Source organism: Lissotriton helveticus, chromosome 1_1, assembly GCF_964261635.1.
Source record: "Lissotriton helveticus chromosome 1_1, aLisHel1.1, whole genome shotgun sequence".
Classification (NCBI taxonomy): Eukaryota; Metazoa; Chordata; class Amphibia; order Caudata; family Salamandridae; genus Lissotriton; species Lissotriton helveticus.
In genome coordinates, this window is record NC_136057.1 from 1,940,713,179 (window position 1) to 1,940,732,699 (window position 19,521).

Sequence of the window (19,521 nt, forward strand, 5' to 3'; positions counted from 1 at the left end):
GATGTAGCAGGGATGTTGGTGCTACCTCAGGTCCAGGAATACTTAAGGGGCTGGACTGTGACTTGCATGCACAAGCCCAACTTGCATCCAGGGGATCTTGTGCTGTTCAACGCATACTGGCGAGATGTGTCCTTTACCCTGATAGGCAGTGGGAAACACGGTGGGCAAGTGATGGTCTCTCCTTCGCCTGCTACCAAGCCAGCATAAAAAGTACACAGTGCAGGATGGGGTTGTTATTCAGCAGTACCTCCTTTATTAGAGACGTGGTACAAATCCTTCATAACCAAATGAGCAAGACAGGCATTGTGGGGGTTTTGAACTATGGGGGAAAAGGGAGTAGGAGAAGAAGGAGGAATAAATGCAACAAGAATAAAAGACTGAGAGATGGGGTGGGAGATGTGAACAGGAACCCAAATTGTGAAACGTTAACGATCTAATTTTCTGCTCCAATGTTGGCATATTTTAATGATAGGCCTCTAGAGAGGTGTCTCTGGCTTTAGCGCCTGATATGGGATGCTTCTAGCTCGACCAATAACTTTCTGCGGTAGCAGCTGGTGCTTAATTTAGGCTCAAGTCCCTGGCAGAGCACTTAAGAACACATAAGATTTGGAGGCTGCCTTCTTTGTGAGAGGCCAGCACATAAATAGCAATATACTTTGCAATGTGCCACCTCACCGTCATTCTTTCAAATGTTGGCTGCCCTCCCTTCGGTGTGCCCCCTGAATAACGAATCAACAAAATCGATGGGATGGAATGTCGAAGACAGAATATTGAAAAAAATATATCACCAGGTAAGTTAGTCTAGATTTCCCATACCCAGCTCTATATTTAGTTATCTATGCGGTACATATATCTTTAAGGTACGTAGATGTGGAGTTGGCAAAAGTAACTCTATTCATCCCTATATGCACCAATCTTTTGGTATTTTGTGCCTCGATATGCTGTCCACGATATCAGTATGCCATGATATTGTTGGTGTCGATATTCAGTTGTGCAATCCCTGGCTCCCAGAAACAATCACCATGCCCAGCACCTTCAAAGCAATGACCTAAGCTGCGGAGACAGCGCGGCATTTAGTACAACACCTGGGATGACATAAGTTTTAAAACAGTACTTGCTCTATTGCCTGAATTCTATCATTCATAGTGACGCTGTAGCGTGTTCGTTTTAATGTTAAAATAATAATATCGTCACTCAATTCTGCTGTTTTGTTTATTAGTCCTGATGTTAGTCAGTGAAATAAGACTACTACAGTCGTCAGCAGTGATATGTCAACTATTCATTATAGGGTGTTTTCCCTGCTTCCTACAACACAATTTGTTGTGATTGCGAAAGCAAGCTCTAAATAAACTGCTCATCAAAGCAATCAAGGAGGACTGTTTTAGCATCAGATTTACCCATATGTTTCAGGATTGTGTTATCAAATTGTATTGTACTGTTATTCACTTTATATATCGCTTACTACCCAGGATGAGGCATTAAAGCGCTTTATGGCCTCAAAGTTAGTGGTTAATCCAGTGATTATTAATTATTGTTGTTGATTTGTAGGAAACTCTTTATATCGCCAGTAGTCAATCAAGGTGCGCAGAAGAAAGTCTGGGTACTGTGATCACAGCTGGTCATTACTAAATGTCGGTCGTCAGGTCAATAGACACAAAATTCTCTAGCCGGCAGCAATTCGATTTGCCAGTTATGTTCTGGCATTTGCATATCGTGACATTAAGAGGATAATTTACTATTTTTTCACACAACGCAGGGCAGCAAAGAAAGCTGCAGTGCTCTGTTGCGTGAAAGAGCAGAAAGAGAAAATAAAGAGGAGAAATAAAGATATTTCTCATTATGCCTCACTGGGGAAGGCGTAGCATTTTAATGCATTGTCAGGTTTCCAGCCGTAGTAAATCTGGGGATGCCCCAAAATCCATGGGTGGATGCATGGGAACGTCCATACTCCACCCATGGAACTCCTCTCAAGTTGAAATGTTACGTAACCATGGGCAAGCAGTTGTGTTGCATTACATTTCTTTACAAAGCCACGCAAATCAGGCCTCGAGTGGCTTTGTGGCATCCAATATGAGCCTTTGCGTTGCCCTGCGTCGCCTAGCGCGACTTAAGGGTGACGCAAAGGCTTAGTAAATCTAGGCCTAAGTATCAATTATGATTTTTAAATTATAATGGGCGAACTAGAAGTCTTTCATTTTGCCGGGTCTTTGCATTGTGAAGTCTTAAAAGCTGGTTACACAATGATGGAATTAGTCTTGTGGTTACAGTCAGATGGCTGACTGCCCAGGCATATTGTCCCTGTCCCACATGCCAAGGACACATTTTAGCAGATCTCTCGATTAAATCCTTCATTTCTCTACGCGCAAAGATTAGGGAATTCGGGGTGGAGATTGGGGTGGGGACAGAGGTTGTTGCATATCAGGTTTTTGTAACACAAGCACAGTATAAGAGTCCAAGGCTGTCACCTCTTCCTGCTGGTCCCTGCGTGCACCCAAACCCCCCCTCCCTCACCCGTTCCAATAATAATGAAAAAGGTAATGAAAACATTCCAGGCCAGCCTAGTGTCACCCCATTTTTAGTAGGAGGGGAAAAGTGCAATGCTTTCCTTTGCCATTTGCACCTTGGCGGTTACGTCATGGTCTTCACAACCACACTGGCCTCATAAAGCGTGCTGCAGTCTTTGATCTCGCTCATTTCATTCTGGTAAAACGGATGCCCCAAGTTTCTTGGAAGAGTATCTGTTGTTTGGCACATAGATATATTATTGTTCACATACATACTCATAGCCCTCAAGAAGATATATAGAAAAGTCCCAAGTGTAAGTTGAAGAACTAGGTGACAAAACAGTAATTGCTATGTTGATTATCCCCTTCAGCTGGCAGGAGATGCAAGCATGTGAATCTATGAAAGATCCCACGCTGAAAAAAGGTTTAAAGCTCAACCCTCGCCTTCAGGATCTGAGGGCAATTGGGAAGTTCAATCCTTCTTCATAGTGTCTACATGTTCAGTTCTAGGGGTGTTCACTCTTGGGGTTTCTTATGCTGGAAGGATATCTACCCAAGATGTCACATGGATATCCTCTTCGGTGTCCATGCTTCATTTAAATTGGTTGTTCACACCTCAGTGGTGATAGTGCTGGGACTGGCAAAGGCCTTGCGGCTGAGAGTTGGTCGGGTCACCGACTGACTCGGAGTCCCACCCATACTGAGGAGTGGCCGAGTGTCCTTGTAGAGCGTAGGCGTATAGGTGATCCTATCCCCTCCATTGCGTACCATGTCCGCCGTCCGTATGTAAAAAGGGGAGCCGTAAGGGGAGCAGGTGGGACAGATGTTGCGAGTAGCCTGTGGCAGGTGGTGATTTGGTTCTGTGGGTTGCTCCTGTGGCTCATCCAGGCTGTGTGCTGCACAAGGGAAGCGTGAACAGGCGGCATGATCAGGTCGCCCCTCCTCTTCCTCCTCCTCTTCGGGTTCATCTTTCTTGCAGCAGTAATACTATAGAAGACGAGAGAAATGCAAACTTTGATTAGTCTTATCATCAGTAGGTAATAAAAATTGAGTTTAACCACAGTAACTAGGCACCCTGAGCGTACAAATGTCTGGTTTGACATGACAAGTTCACATATGCATTCAGTGGACACACAAGACTTAAATGTTTATAGAGTTGCAGACAAGTGTTGAATATAGAGTTGCTAATCTTCCTGGTGAAATGGTGGACAAAGCAAACAGTGATGAATATATTCCAAGGCCAAGAACTGTGGGCCAGAACGTGAGTTATGCACTGTAAGTTGTAAATGTGTTGTTAGAATTGCGGTAACTTCACACTCAGCTCCAGACTGTCAGTATAGAGTCACCAAATGTGTCCGTGTTTGTTGTACTTTCAGTTGTGCAGCACACGAGTGACTGCTTCGTGGAATGCGTAGCTTAGGAAACCCCCGGACAAATCTTCATGGCACTACCAGTGATATCATTCTCTTGTTACACATAATCTAAGTGACTTCAATCCATGTCACTACACCCATTACTCTATTAGAACATCTGTCATCGGAGGACTGGCAACTTGCTTGCACCCTAAATTTAGGGCTTATTTACAAGCCCCTTGCACCGCTGGTACATCACTTTTTTTGACGTTGCTGTGGCGCAGATTGCAGACCCATATCTTCGAGGCCTTTTCATGGCCTCGTAGATATGGTGTAAGGCGAAATACCGCCAGTCGCTGCATTGCCATACACTGTGTCAGGGGGGCGTTCCATGGGCGTTGTGGGTTTTTCCATGCCACACACATAGGTTTTTACACATTCCCAGATTTACAAGGATCTGTAAACCTGGAAATGCTTCAAAACTGTATGCCTCCCAGGGGAGGCATAACAAGGGGAAATATCTTGATTTCTCTTCATTCTGCGGCACACGCAGAAAGAGGAAAAATCCTCCATGGATTGTTTTTTGCAGGAAGGTGCCCCTTCCTGCACAAAAATATACTTCATGCAACGCAAACACCGATGCACCAGGGTGTAAGGGTGCTCGCGTTAGCACTAGGCACCAAATTGTGCGCCCGCGCATGGCAAATTAAATATAAAATGCCAGCATTTGTAAAGCGCATACCTCCCTAGAGGTGCACTGGGAGCCGTCGGGAAGATTAAGCGAGCTATTGCCCAGAGTCACATGGTGCTGGGCTAACCTGCCGCCGTCAATCGAACCGCGAACCCCGTGATCCGGAGTCAGGCACCCTGGCCGCTGCGCCACACCTGTTCCACGAAAGGACAGGAGTGCACTGTACTGTTGTAAATATGGCACATTCCTGCCCTTTCATTTTGACGCAGTGCAGTGCAGCAAGAAGACTTGTGACTCTGCCCTATGCCAAAAACTAGTAAATAAGGCCCATAATATTCAAAATGCACCAAACCACTGAGCTATTCAGCCACCAATCTAGAGCAGCCAAAAGACTCAAAATATTCAGTCCGGCTGGAGCCAAGATGGTCTGTATTGCTCTTCTGTAATGAGTGGCTGTGAATGGCCAACTTTCGCCAGCTAACGGGTACGTCAGAATGTGAAACCCCTCCTTTTCAGGAGCATCTGGAACATCAGATAGTAAGTACGTTACCTATCCTGGTGTCTATATAATTAGTGTCTCGTGTAGCAGTGCCAAGAATAAAATGGACCCTAATTCCATAATTGTGCAATTAGGTGGGACTAGAGTTGTTCACATTATAGGCAACGGGTAATACATGTGGCCATTACCTCTACATCTTGTTTGCATAAACGAGGTCTATATGAGGACATGGATCTGATGATCTATACAAGAAGGAAGAGACGTCCTAAACATTACACAACAAGCACAGTACAACAGAACAAAGTTCTTTATTCCAGGAATCCATCACTTCCAGTACAACAGGCCCAAGAATCATTTGGCATAACAACCTATATTTTGTCTTGGAAAATGAGGTTGTTGGCTTACATTGAATGAGAAAAGTGTAGGGTAGTTATCTTCCTGTGTGCAGCTGAAATAAAGTGAGCCACAGATGTAAACAATCGAATATGGCTGTCTTGACATCCAAAACATGCAGAGGTTCTTAATGGTATCATTCAAATACTTTTAAATAATTAGCGAAATCACTATCTGCAATTAATTATTGTCATCAACAAAGCAAAATGGCCAACACTTATCTGTTTTGCATTTCATACTTTCACAATTTTAGAAAAATCATTCCATGTGTCACAAGTGAAAAAGGAAACTAAAACAAGAGGACAGCAGAGAAGAGTAAAAGGAGATTTATAAATGTTACGTTTAAAACAAACAACGATTTAATCGAATCCAAGTGCAATAAATGCCGGCTCCTAGATGCAACATAGCTTGTTTGCTGTTTATGCTGTCAACAACGTTTCAACTCTTTCCAGGGTGCAAGGGTCTCATCAGGACATTAGCAATATAGGGGCATCTGAAAGTTAAATGGACTCAATTAGGATGCATATAGTGGTCGAAATGGCTGAAATTTGAATATTGCAAGAGTGATCACCAGTGTAAGGTGTGTGCAAATGTGCAGCTGGTCTCAGTAACCTAAATGGTGATACACGGATTGGTGAACAACAGAGCAGATTATTAGATAGAGGCTACCATTTCTACACAATTATGGCATCATTTACAATGAGACTGCACCATCGGAGCATCACTTTTTACGACCCTCCGTGGCACAGCGGTTTAGTCCATATTTACCTGGCAGCACTAAGCCACTTTGCATGGCTTAATGCTGCCTCGTAAATACCGTTCCCTTTATAGGTTTTCTACGTTAAAGGGGCATGCAATGGGTATTGCTTTGGGCGATCCCAGCAACACCCATGGCTTTTTGACACAGCCTCAGATTTACAAGGAATCATAACTCGGAGGCAGCCCCAAAAACGTACGCCTCCCCAACACTCATGGCTTTTTGACACAACCCCAGATTTACAAGGAATCATAACTCTGAGGCAGCCCCAAAAACGTATGCCTCCCCCGGGAGGCGTAAGGGAGGCGCAACAAGGAGAAATATCTCTATTTCTCCCCGTTTTTAGGTCTCGCTAAGCCATCGCGTTAGCGATGCTTTGGCTAGATATAAAGTAAGGGTCTTTCAAAAGTGCTTCCAAAGTACGGATCAGGTACAGTGCATGTGCGCCGGGCGCGCGCACCATTTGTCCGCCTGCTGATCACTTTTGCGGCCGCTATGATGTTCTCAGTGAGCCGCGCGGCCACTGAGAACATCAAAGCGGCAGCGAAAGTGATCACCATTTGCGCGCACACCACTCGCATACTTCCGCCCCCCCATCACTTTCCCTGCTGGCATTCCCCCCTCCCTTCTCGCCCAGTCCTTGTTACCTCGGCGTACCCCTCCTTTCTCCCCTTTTGGCTGCTTTGATGATCTTGTGCTTGTTTTTTTTGTGGTTTTGTTACAAAATGGGGATTCTTGTAGTTTGAAAAGTACCTATCTTCCTTTTCAGCCACGTTGTCTACTTCCAATACGGTGGTGCTTGTATGTCTGCTTCGCAGACAAACATCCCAGCGCGCACGGCACCAGCATCCATCAAATTACCTGTAGACATGTATGTCTGCACGAGCCCTTTCAGGGAGACACAGGAAGGCGTGCTCTAGTCATTCACGTGAAAATCACTTAATGGCATTTAGTACCGGCCTTGAATCCCCGTGGGTCCTGTGTAATTGCAACCCTTGGGTTCTGTCTGTATTTATTTATTTATTTATTTATTTTCAGACTCTTATATAGCGCATGGCTACTCAGGAGCATCCCAGCGCTTGTACGGAGCCCAGAGGGTACACAGCGACGGGATCAGGAGCTATTTACATCACTGTATAAATCTAGCTTTATACTCTGCTGAAAAGCCAGGTCTTCAATTTCCTTCTAAAGATCAGCAGGTTGGGTTCATGTCGCAGCGGAGGGGGAAGCGAATTCCACAGCCTAACTGCGTTCAGAGAAAAGAGACGACCCCCGGTCCTCGATCTCCGGACTCTCGGGATCTCAGCTAAATTCTGATCGTCTGAGCGCAGGTCTCTCCGGGCCTTATAGGGCCTAATCAAGGTCCTCAGAATGGCCGGACCCTGTCCATGCATGACCCTATGTGTAATACATAAGGCCTTAAAAGAGATCCGTTCCCTCACTGGGAGCCAGTGGAGCTTCTTCAGGGCCGGTTTGGCCGACATCCTGGGGCCAGTACCTGTCAGGATTCTAGCTGCAAGATTTTGTGCGATCTGGAGCCGCTGGATTACCCCAGCAGGGGCGCCGAGGTAGATGGCGTTGCCATAATCTATCCTTGATAGGACCAGAGATTGGACAAGTGTCCTTTTTGCTGCCTCAGGTATCAGGGGGAGGATCTTACGGATCATCCTTAATAATCCAAAACAAGTAGCCGTGGTTTTCCTAGCCTGATAACGGAAGGAAAGCTCCGTATCAAGCCAGAAACCAAGGCTCTTGATCTCTGGTTTCGGCAGTGGTCCTAATCCCATACAGAGTGGCAAGCCTCTGAGTTATCGAGGGAGGCTCCCTTCCCCAGGAGCATCACCTCCGTTTTTCCTCCATTTAGCTTTAACTGAGACTGGTCCATCCATCCCGCGACCGCCTCAAGGCACATCCTCAGATTGACAGAGGAGGACCCGTTCCTATTCAAGGAGACCACAAGCTGGGTGTCATCAGCGTAGCTCACCAGCTGGATCCCGAATGGTGCCACTAGTCCCGCCAGGGGAGCCATGTACACATTAAACAGCGTGGGGCTCAGGGAGGATCCCTGCGGAACCCCACACTGCAATGGTACCGGGCACGAGGAGATGTTTTCCTCGAACACCTTGAAGGCCCTTCCCTCCAGGAAGGATTTGAGCCAACTCAAGGCGCTCCCCGTGACTCCCAAGTTGTTAAGGCGGGCCAGAAGGGTATCATGGTTCACCGTATCGAACGCGGCGCTGAGGTCCAGGAGGATAATGGCCACGCTCCCACCAGTGTCCAGAATCCTCCTGGATTCCTCCACCACGCTCAGCAGCGCCGTCTCGGTACCCTGCCCTCTCCTGAATCCAGTCTGGGAAGAGTGAAGCAAATTGTTGGTCTCCAAAAAGGAGGCCAGCTGATGGTTGATGTGCTTCTCAGTAAGCTTGCTAATGCCCGGGAGAAGAGAGATCAGGGGAGGAAGGGGATCAGGAGTTTTTAACAGTGACCTAGCAATCTGAAAGAGCTCCCTCGGAGCATTTGTAGCCACCCTGTGTATATTACAGCTGCTTTGTTTGCGCAGCTCAGGTGGCTCTCGGAGTGAAGTACAAAACAATGAAAATGTATGTATTGGCTGGACCTAATACGATGATATGTTCTTTCACTCTTGGGTTTAAGGCTCATTAGGGAATAGAGTTCATGTAAAAAAGGCCAAGTATTGTGTCAATGTCTAACTTTAACTATCTAAACACAGACATATAGTTATAGCATGTAGACCGTTTCGGTCTAGCGCTTCTTCCATCTACAAATAAAAGGAAGGACTTTTATTTCATTTCTTACCAAAGGACATATACATACATATATACACACATATATACATAAATATCGTGTTAATTAGGTTGCATTGAGAACTCACAGCACAACCCTTTGAGGATGATATTAAAATGTAAAGATGGAGGATTTCCGCAATGGATTTTTGTCTTATTTCACGGACTATTTTTCGCTTTAACATTTCCAGTCAAAACACCCTACATTTTTTGGATGAAAATGAAATTGAACAATAGCATGCAAACTGAGAAAAAATAGATCAAAATAACGAATTTCCGGGTGAGCACTTGTTTTTTTTGTGCCAGTCTCCATTTCGGCGCCCTGCAGTTCTCCCTGCGTCCGGTGTCTGGTGCAGGCCAGGGGTACCTTCACAGCTGCTCCCTAAGTGGTTAATTGGCTGGGAATGGACGGTTGCGCCATACTTCCGCCGCAGGCCAGGTTGCTTGTCCTGCGCACCTTATCTGCTCTGTTTACTTTGCAGGCAGAAAGCTAATCCCTCGGGGTTATCTGGACAGCGTGTTTGAGGTCCCGTACAAGGATATCTTAGCCATATTTTCATTGGTCATGCTGGAAAAAGTAATATTGTATAGTCTATAAAGGGTTGTAATGTTCTTTGACATTAGTGGTCTCTGAGTGTACCCAGACCATGTTTACCATCCTCATACGCTTCTCTCGCAAAGTGTCTTCTATAGACTTGCTGATGATTCTGTTTCTTTAGGATTCCAGCTTGATGTGGACTTTGAAGCACTATACCACAAATTATATTAAATACGTGCTCCAGGACGCCATTTCTTCCGAGCTGCTCTCGTTTCTAGATTGTTTTTCAACAATGTAAATGCATTTGATGGTGTAATTCCAAGAAAGAAAACATATGGCATGCAGGATCGATTTGAGCGTCCCAAATATGGAGCATCTCATGTTATTGGGGGAAGTTTGTAGACTTGCAGATTGTTGTGCTTCTCCCGGCCCTTCTATCTTTCATGCTGTTTTATTTTCCCTCCTTTTATCTATTTTTCTATTTCTTTTTGCAAATTGTCTTTAATTCGTACTGTGTTGTTTTTTGTTTGGCCACGCATCAAGCAGCTTTCTCATTGCTGTCCTGCCCCCGGGCACCACGCTAAACTTTCAGCATTATTAACACGGGCGCCATATTTTAGCAGGAGCCCACTTAACTTGCTGATTTTGCCAGTGCTTGTTCTTTCAGTGCGCGCAATCCGGTGTCTATAGTGCGAGCGTGAGGCTCGTTTACCTAGAGAGCACCCGAGGATTACATGCAGGCTGGTCGCAATGTTAATGCATGTTTTATTATCCATCCCTGAGCTAGTGAACAGACGTTTGGATTTCTAAAACATTCTTGGCATTTTATAAGAAATAAAATCAGGGCGTCCTGCAAAATGCTAATAGGTTTTGCACCGAGGATACCGCACCGAGGCAGCTCTGTGACATGTGCAGGAGGCAGTGTCTGTGGAGCCAGTAAAAGACCCTATCATCACTTTGTATGAACTTTTTAAGAGTTAAAACGTCCAGGTTTAATGGCTATGCTGTGATATAACCACACACACAACCACACACACAACCAAACACACACACACACAAACACAACCACACACATAAAACCACACACACAACCACACCCAAAGCCACACACACACACCCGCACACACTACCACAACAAACCCACACACACAACCACACACACACAAACACACAACCACATGCACAACCCCACACACATGCACAACCACACACACACACAACCACACACACACACTCACAACCACACACACACACAAATACACACAACCACACTGTCAGTGCAAACTTTCAACAGACACCATCAGTCGGCAGTGAATGCTTTCACCGGGCACAAACACCACCAGCCGTCAGTGCACACTTTCACTGGGCACTAACACCACCAGCCGCCAGTGCACGCTTCCACCAGGCACACACCACCAGACATCAGTGCACGCTTCCACCAGGCACGCACCACCAGACGTCAGTGAATGCTTTCACCAGGTACACACACACCACCAGCTGTCAGTGCACGCTTTCACCAGGCACACACCACCAGCCATCAGTGCACGCTTTCACCAGGCGCACACACCACCAGCCATCAGTGCACAATTTCTAGAGGCACACACACCACCAGCTATCAGTGCACACATCAATTATTAACGCATCCACAATTAACTACTGTAGCAATCATACTATGGCGCACTTTACTTTTAAACATATCCATCTAAAGCGCAGCATGCCACATTGCTACAAAAATAAATACACATTTTTTTGTCCTACAATTTATAGACTTTTGTTGCAATTGGTGTTGCAATATTTAGCAATGCCAATAGCTCAAACTTAATTAATGCGAGACCTATTGCATTGCACACGCTTGTTCCTTTTTCTATGTGCAGGAAGGTGTATCTTCCTGCACATAAACAATCATTCCCTGCAACACACGCATCCTTGCACCATGTCGCAACAGTGTCTGGGTTGGTGCTAGGCAGCTTTTTTTTAGCGTCAGCGCAAGGGAAAACACAGGGGTGCGCCATATTCTTGTAAATATGGTGCATCCCTGCATTTTTCAAATGACACAGCGTGGCACTGCACAATTGCTCATAGCTCCTCGCTGCTTCCTTTCCTTGTACATGTACCCCAATGGGTGGCAAAGTGGTGAGAGTGCACCTGGTGGGGTAAGAAATACCAATGGCATATGAAATGCATATTAAATTGGATTTAAAATCTGAGGCAGCTCACAAGACAGCATGGAGATTGATTTGGAATTTAAAAAAAATCCCAAATAATGCAGGTCCTGCATAATTACAGAATTTTTAAATAATCAATAAAGTCCTTCAATTAATAAATCAACATGGCTTGGAGGTATGCATAATGCATCATACCATGGAACAACAGATCTCAACTGAGAAAATGATTCTATGGAGCTTGTTTGTGGCAGAGATCTAGGAGAGGATATTGGTTCATTTTTGGAAAGTTCAGAACAAGAATGTGTGACAACTGAAGAGTTTTGAAATGTCACCGGTCCTAAGAATTGTGAAAGGAAGGAAAAACCATGGCTGTGCTGATCATCTTCCACCTCTGGTTGGCATTTCTTTCGATCCTACTAACTCTCGCTCTCTTTCCTCTGCCCGACTGCCCTGTAGTCACACCGCTTTACAACTCAACTGCTTTACTCGAGCTGCCTCGCATTGTTGTAAAGGAAATGTCATGTGAGAATGACATGATTGCCTCTAAGGGGTAACATGTCTCCTGCCCACGGGGAGCCCTCGCTGCCTCATGTGAAACATGGATCCACTCCTGACAGATCTCGCTTGCAGTTTATCATGGCTTGTGCATGTTTCCAGTACTTGTCAGTCTGATTACTGTATGTTGCGTGTTCTCACTAAAAGTTGTTAAAAAAGAAAATTCCTTCCATAGGCTCGATAAAATGAAGCACACAAACAATGTGACAGCTACAACACACCCAAATCCTCCCACCAGCTGAAAAGAGGCACTGGCACCACCTCCAACAAGGACGCAGAATCCCAACCTCTCTTTGAGTATCGTTTGAGAGTGAAGAAATCAGACTTTGTCCCTTGTCTCTTGTATTACTTGGGGGTATAAGACATCTCTCGGGCCCTATAATGCTGAGGGAAGTCTAAGAAACAAGGCATAGAAACACTACAGGGCATATGTACAAGAGAATGGCGGAGTGAGGCGTTAAGCACAAAATGCTAACGCCACGCTCCATTGTGCAAGGGTGCCTGCATTGAGGGAATGATTATTTATTTGCAGAAAGGTGTCCCTTCCTGCACATAAACAATCACAAATGGCGATTTTAAACTTCTAGGTGTGTGGTTTATGTGCAGGAAGGAACACCTTCCTGCACATAAACATTAATTCAAGGCGTTTCGCTTTTTCTATGTGTGCAGCACACCTAGAAACAGCAAAAACAAGGAGAAATAAAGACGTTTGTCCATGTTAAGACCAGATTTTCCCTAGTCTTAATTTTGGTGCTTTCTCCTATTTATGGTGAAGAATTGGCTTGGTAGTTTGGTCTGCCCTGTTCCCATGATGCACTGGGCCTGGGACAGACTAATTTGCATATAGCCAGGTTCTGAGCTGGGATGGGGCAGTGAGATAAATAACGGTGATGGATCAAGCCCTGATCTTTGGACTGGGTAAGAGTGGTCTGCTTAATTCAGACACTCTGTTCATCACCACCCCCTTTTCTGTATCGTTTTTGGCCACTATAGGTGTGGCAGGGTATACTCAGACATGAGTCCCTTTCTCACTGCTCCATCAGGATTCAAGCAAGCCGGGCCGAAGAGGCTGAAATGCCAGAAACCGGTCCCCGGTAGCTTGTCTCCTTTCTGGTGAAGAATTGGCTTGGTAGTTTGGTCTGCCCTGTTCCCATGATGCACTGGGCCTGGGACAGACTAATTTGCATATAGCCAGGTTCTGAGCTGGGATGGGGCAGTGAGATAAATAACAGTGATGGATCAAGCCCTGATCTTTGGACTGGGTAAGAGTGGTCTGCTTAATTCAGACACTCTGTTCATCACCACCCCCTTTTCTGTATCGTTTTTGGCCACTATAGGTGTGGCAGGGTATACTCAGACATGAGTCCCTTTCTCACTGCTCCATCAGGATTCAAGCAAGCCGGGCCGAAAAGGCTGAAATGCCAGAAACCGGTCCCTGGTAGCTTGTCTCCTTTCTGGTGAAGAATTGGCTTGGTAGTTTGGTCTGCCCTGTTCCCATGATGCACTGGGCCTGGGACAGACTAATTTGCATATAGCCAGGTTCTGAGCTGGGATGGGGCAGTGAGATAAATAACGGTGATGGATCAAGCCCTGATCTTTGGACTGGGTAAGAGTGGTCTGCTTAATTCAGACACTCTGTTCATCACCACCCCCTTTTCTGTATCGTTTTTGGCCACTATAGGTGTGGCAGGGTATACTCAGACATGAGTCCCTTTCTCACTGCTCCATCAGGATTCAAGCAAGCCGGGCCGAAGAGGCTGAAATGCCAGAAACCGGTCCCCGGTAGCTTGTCTCCTTTCTGGTGAAGAATTGGCTTGGTAGTTTGGTCTGCCCTGTTCCCATGATGCACTGGGCCTGGGACAGACTAATTTGCATATAGCCAGGTTCTGAGCTGGGATGGGGCAGTGAGATAAATAACGGTGATGGATCAAGCCCTGATCTTTGGACTGGGTAAGAGTGGTCTGCTTAATTCAGACACTCTGTTCATCACCACCCCCTTTTCTGTATCGTTTTTGGCCACTATAGGTGTGGCAGGGTATACTCAGACATGAGTCCCTTTCTCACTGCTCCATCAGGATTCAAGCAAGCCGGGCCGAAGAGGCTGAAATGCCAGAAACCGGTCCCCGGTAGCTTGTCTCCTTTCTGGTGAAGAATTGGCTTGGTAGTTTGGTCTGCCCTGTTCCCATGATGCACTGGGCCTGGGACAGACTAATTTGCATATAGCCAGGTTCTGAGCTGGGATGGGGCAGTGAGATAAATAACGGTGATGGATCAAGCCCTGATCTTTGGACTGGGTAAGAGTGGTCTGCTTAATTCAGACACTCTGTTCATCACCACCCCCTTTTCTGTATCGTTTTTGGCCACTATAGGTGTGGCAGGGTATACTCAGACATGAGTCCCTTTCTCACTGCTCCATCAGGATTCAAGCAAGCCGGGCCGAAGAGGCTGAAATGCCAGAAACCGGTCCCCGGTAGCTTGTCTCCTTTCTGGTGAAGAATTGGCTTGGTAGTTTGGTCTGCCCTGTTCCCATGATGCACTGGGCCTGGGACAGACTAATTTGCATATAGCCAGGTTCTGAGCTGGGATGGGGCAGTGAGATAAATAACGGTGATGGATCAAGCCCTGATCTTTGGACTGGGTAAGAGTGGTCTGCTTAATTCAGACACTCTGTTCATCACCACCCCCTTTTCTGTATCGTTTTTGGCCACTATAGGTGTGGCAGGGTATACTCAGACATGAGTCCCTTTCTCACTGCTCCATCAGGATTCAAGCAAGCCGGGCCGAAGAGGCTGAAATACCAGAAGCCGGTCCCCGGTAGCTTGTCTCCTTTCTGGTGAAGAATTGGCTTGGTAGTTTGGTCTGCCCTGTTCCCATGATGCACTGGGCCTGGGACAGACTAATTTGCATATAGCCAGGTTCTGAGCTGGGATGGGGCAGTGAGATAAATAACGGTGATGGATCAAGCCCTGATCTTTGGACTGGGTAAGAGTGGTCTGCTTAATTCAGACACTCTGTTCATCACCACCCCCTTTTCTGTATCGTTCTCCTATTTATGGCACCTTTGTAAATAGGGGTCAGCGTCAAAATCAATTGGTGTTGCAGCAGAATGCACACCGCAACACCCATTGCCCACCTCTGTCACACTAAGATTAGCGTGAAAGGATGCCTTATTTACAAGGCGGTGCTAAGCCGCCTCAAGGGGCTTAAAACTGCATTGTAAATAAGGTGAAGCCCCTGTCACCACAGGAAAGTTGTTAAAATGACATTCCTGTGGCGATAGGGATTTGTAAATATGCCCCTACTTCTTTAAGTCCTATGTTACTAACTGCAGACTCTCACAGAGGTCTGCCACCTTCTCCCCTATTTATTAAGGGCCAAATTAATCATATTGTTGCATTACCCGTGTTCTACGCAACATGGCGCAAGGGCGATGCAACACTAAAGTTAGATTTATGAAGTCACGCAAGGCCACCTTGCATGGCCCTGAGAGGCTTGATAAATCTAGTGTAAGCAAATCACGGTGATGTGTTTACTCTGCCACAGGGAGGCATTCCATGGGTGGAACGTGGGTGTTCCCACGCACCCACCCATGGATTTTGGAGCATTTCCAGATTTACCATTACTGGTAGACCTGGGAATGTGTCAAAACGGTATGCATCACCAAGGTAGGCGAAGCGAAGAGTAATATCATTATTCCTCCTTGTTTTCCCTCTTTTCTAGGATACGTTCCTGAAGTATTTTTCATGCAACATATTACTCGTGTATAGTGCATACTGCGAGGGCAGCTGCCTCAATATGTTTGTGTGATTTCAGGTTGTGCCTGGGTGTTTATAATGGACAAAAGTTACAAAGGGAAAGCCTCTCTGACCTCTAAGGGTAAGGAATGACCTTGCTTCCGCCCTGTCACACAAAAAGTCTATATGCACAGGCAAACAAGTGCTGGCAAAGTCAATAGTTATGGGTGTTAACGAAGGGCATGATTGCAAAGGTTAAGCCTGATTTCTAGGGGTAAGGAATTACTTTGTATTGGCCTTATTAGAGACGAATTTCTATATCCACATTCAAACATGTCAGATTGCACGTGTTCAGATTGTGGGTGGGTGTTTACAACTAACAACCATCAAGCACTGTGGAATCAGGCTGTACGAGTTCAGGTAGTAGGTTGGTATTTATAACGTGCATCGATTGAGAGCTGTGGAGTTCAGGCCAAAGATAGTGGAGATTTCTCACAATGCACGTGGGTGACTTATAAGGGATTCAGAATAAATGCTCATCCAATCCTTGGCTTCTCTGCAGAGGGAATAGAGCACGTATCAGGTGTGCCACGGTTAAATGTAATTCTAAGTATAAGTGTGTGGACAAGGTACACAACTGCCTAAATACTGACGCTGGGAAAGTTAAAGAAGAGGCAGTGCTTACAGGTGAATGGGTATGTTGAGTGTGTAGAGGTAAAGGGAGAAGATGCAAGGAAGTATGTGCAGGAGAGAGTGAAAGGAAGGTGCTCCAGTGAAAAAAGATGAGGTGCGAGATATGCAGGTTGAGGTTTTCAGAAAGATACCAGGATGAAAAGGGCACAAGAGAAACACCGCAGAAGAAAGTGGTTGAAATAGAAAACTTGAGTGATTGAGAGACTCCCAAGACCACTAACTACCCCATCCACAGACTTTAGTAAGGTTTATGTTGGCCTGCTTAAAATCTTTTGTGATTTTGTGTTTGCGTGTAGAAAAAAACAAAGGTTAAATGGATATTATAGTTCGGTGAAAATGCCAGTTAAAACATACCATTTTAAATTAACAAAACCATTGAAATTCACCAGTCAGTCATCATAAGTGGTTTTAACTTGTGCCCCAAAGTCACTACAACTCACGCCCCTGTCAGGCAGGGTGTTGTAATCAATGATGTCATTTCAGATACTTCAGTGATGTTATAAATGATATAAAACAAAGTCCTGTGCACACGTATGTTATGTTATGTTATGTTAAGTGGTGTTTGTAAAGCGCTCTGACGCCGAAGCTTCCTGGCGCTGCTAGACAGGTGAAAGAGAAACAGAAATAGACAGATCCTAACGTGAGGATGGGAAAAGATGGGTCTTTAAGAGTTTCCTGAAGGAGAGAAGAGAGAAGGAGGATTTGATGGATAAGGGGAGGGAATTCCAGAGAGTGGGGGCTAAGTGGGAGAAACGGCGGCCACCGAATTTCTTGGTTTTATTTTTTGGGGTGATTAGTAGGTCATTACGGGCAGAACGGAGATTACGTGTGGGGCGGTAGGGTCGGATGAGGGAGTTGAGAAACCCAGGACTGGGACAGTGGAGACATTTGAAAGTGAGGCAGGCCACCTTGAAGGCGACCCTTTGATTCATCGGGAGCCAATGAAGGCTATGAAGCAGAGGTTTAGCGGATTGCCAACGAGGTAGTCCGTGGATCAGGCGAGCTGCCTGGTTTTGGACGACCTGGAGGCGGTTTAACAGATAAAGTGGGAGGCCGTAATAAATAGAGTTAGAAAAATCAAGACGTGAAAGCACCAGTGAAGTAACAGATTGGGTGAGTGCCGCAGGGGGGAGGCGGTGACGAACTTTGCGAATCCTCCGAAGCTGGAACATGCATGATGAAATGACCGCTCCAACTTGGGCTTTGAGGGTAAGTTCGGCGTCAATAATTACGCCCAGACTTTTTATTGTTTTAGCTGGGGTGGGGGGGGAACCAAGCTCCAACGGCCAGAACTGGGGGCCCCAATGAATATGGCTGAGACCGGGAAGAAGAAGCTCAGTTTTTCCTGGGTTGAGTTTTAATTGGTTCTGATCCATCCAGAGTTGTATGTGAGTCATTACAGCGTGGAACGTATTGATAGCCAGTGGGGAGTTGAGTGAAAAAACGAGCTGCAAATCATCAGCATAATTGAAGGTTGTGATGTCCCATTTGAGGAGGGATTGGATCAGTGGCCGGAGGTACAAATTAAATAGAAGCGGGGAGAGAGAGGAGCCCTGGGGGACTCCGCAGAGCGTGGGAGATTTTTTTGCCGTAAAAGGACCCAAGCGAACTGCCTGTGTTCTTCCAGTAAGGAAGGATCTGACCCAATCGAGGGCCAGGCCTTGGATGCCGGCCTGTTCGACACGGTGGAGAAGGATGTTATGATCCACCGTGTTGAACGCGGCGGACAGATCCAAAAGGACGAGGGCTTGAGGGTTCCCGATATCAGCGTTGTACCTAAGCGTATCGAGAACTGCTAAAATGACCGCCTCGGTCGAATGGGCGGGTCGGAAGCCCGCCTGGTTAGGCTCGAGGTACTGGGAGGATTCGACAAAGTTTGATAAACTGCGGGTGACATGAGCCTCCAGGATTTTAGAGAAGTAGGGAAGGAGGGAGATGGGACGGTAGTTTGATGGCTCAATAGGGTCTGCATCAGGCTTCTTAAGAAGGGGCACCAAGATGGCCTCCTTAAAAGAGGTGGGGACACTGCCACTGGTGAGTGAGCTATTGAGCAGGTGTAGAATGTTGTCTGGTAGATTGAGGCAGATACTACGCAGAACAGAGGGAGGGCAGCAGTCATTGGGGGAGCCTGATTTCACACGGGTGGCAAGTTTCACTAAGGAAGTCGTGTCTATAACAGGAAAAGTAGTGAAAGTCGACGTATTATCAAGGGAGGGATCGGAAGGGGGGAGCTGAACGGGGGAAGGGATGGAGTTTTTAATTTTGATGACTTTTTCCAGGAAAAAGGAGTTCAAAGTATCACAAGTGACCTGGGTAGGAGTCTGAGCTGGGAGTGATCTATCATCAGTGGTTAGCTCGTTTAGAACTCTAAACACTTCCTTGGATTTATTAGTGGCTGACGCAATCCTGCTGGAGAAGTGTTCCATTTTTGCTGACCTAATAGCGGATTTATAATTATTACGGGTGATCAGGTAGACCTGTCTGGCTGAGTCAGAGTAATCGTGCCTCCAAATACGTTCTGATTGACGTGTTTTTAATTTCAAAGTCTTGAGATCGTGGGAGAACCACCTGTGAGCGTACCGGTGTCTAGTACGAGGGAAAGAAACCAGGGGGGCAAACTGGTCGCTGGCCGACTCCAGCCAGGAACCGATTTCTTGTTCCAGGTGATCGATATTGCTGGACGGAAGAGAGTCGGGGCGGGATTCGGCGAGGGCAGAAAGAAAGCCCTGGGCGTCGTAGGTATTCCATTTCCGTGATTGTCCCCCAGCCATTAGAGGGGTGGAAGTTTGGCCGCTAACTGTAATGGTAGTATCCACCAAGTAGTGGTCAGACCAAG

At 46.2% G+C, this 19,521-nt stretch overlaps 1 protein-coding gene across 3 annotated transcripts in view; it reads right to left on the reverse strand.

The window, feature by feature from the left end:
- Positions 1-233: 233 nt before the first annotated feature.
- The window catches only part of LOC144755126 (protein FAM163A-like), a 276,361-nt gene continuing 257,073 nt past the window's right edge, over positions 234-19,521 (reverse strand). For all 3 annotated transcript variants that reach the window (XM_078643675.1, XM_078643666.1, XM_078643657.1), the window contains one exon: positions 234-3,491. In XM_078643675.1, coding sequence (XP_078499801.1) covers positions 3,114-3,491 — 378 coding nt within the window. In that variant the 3' untranslated portion in view covers positions 234-3,113. The remainder of the gene's footprint in view (positions 3,492-19,521) is intronic.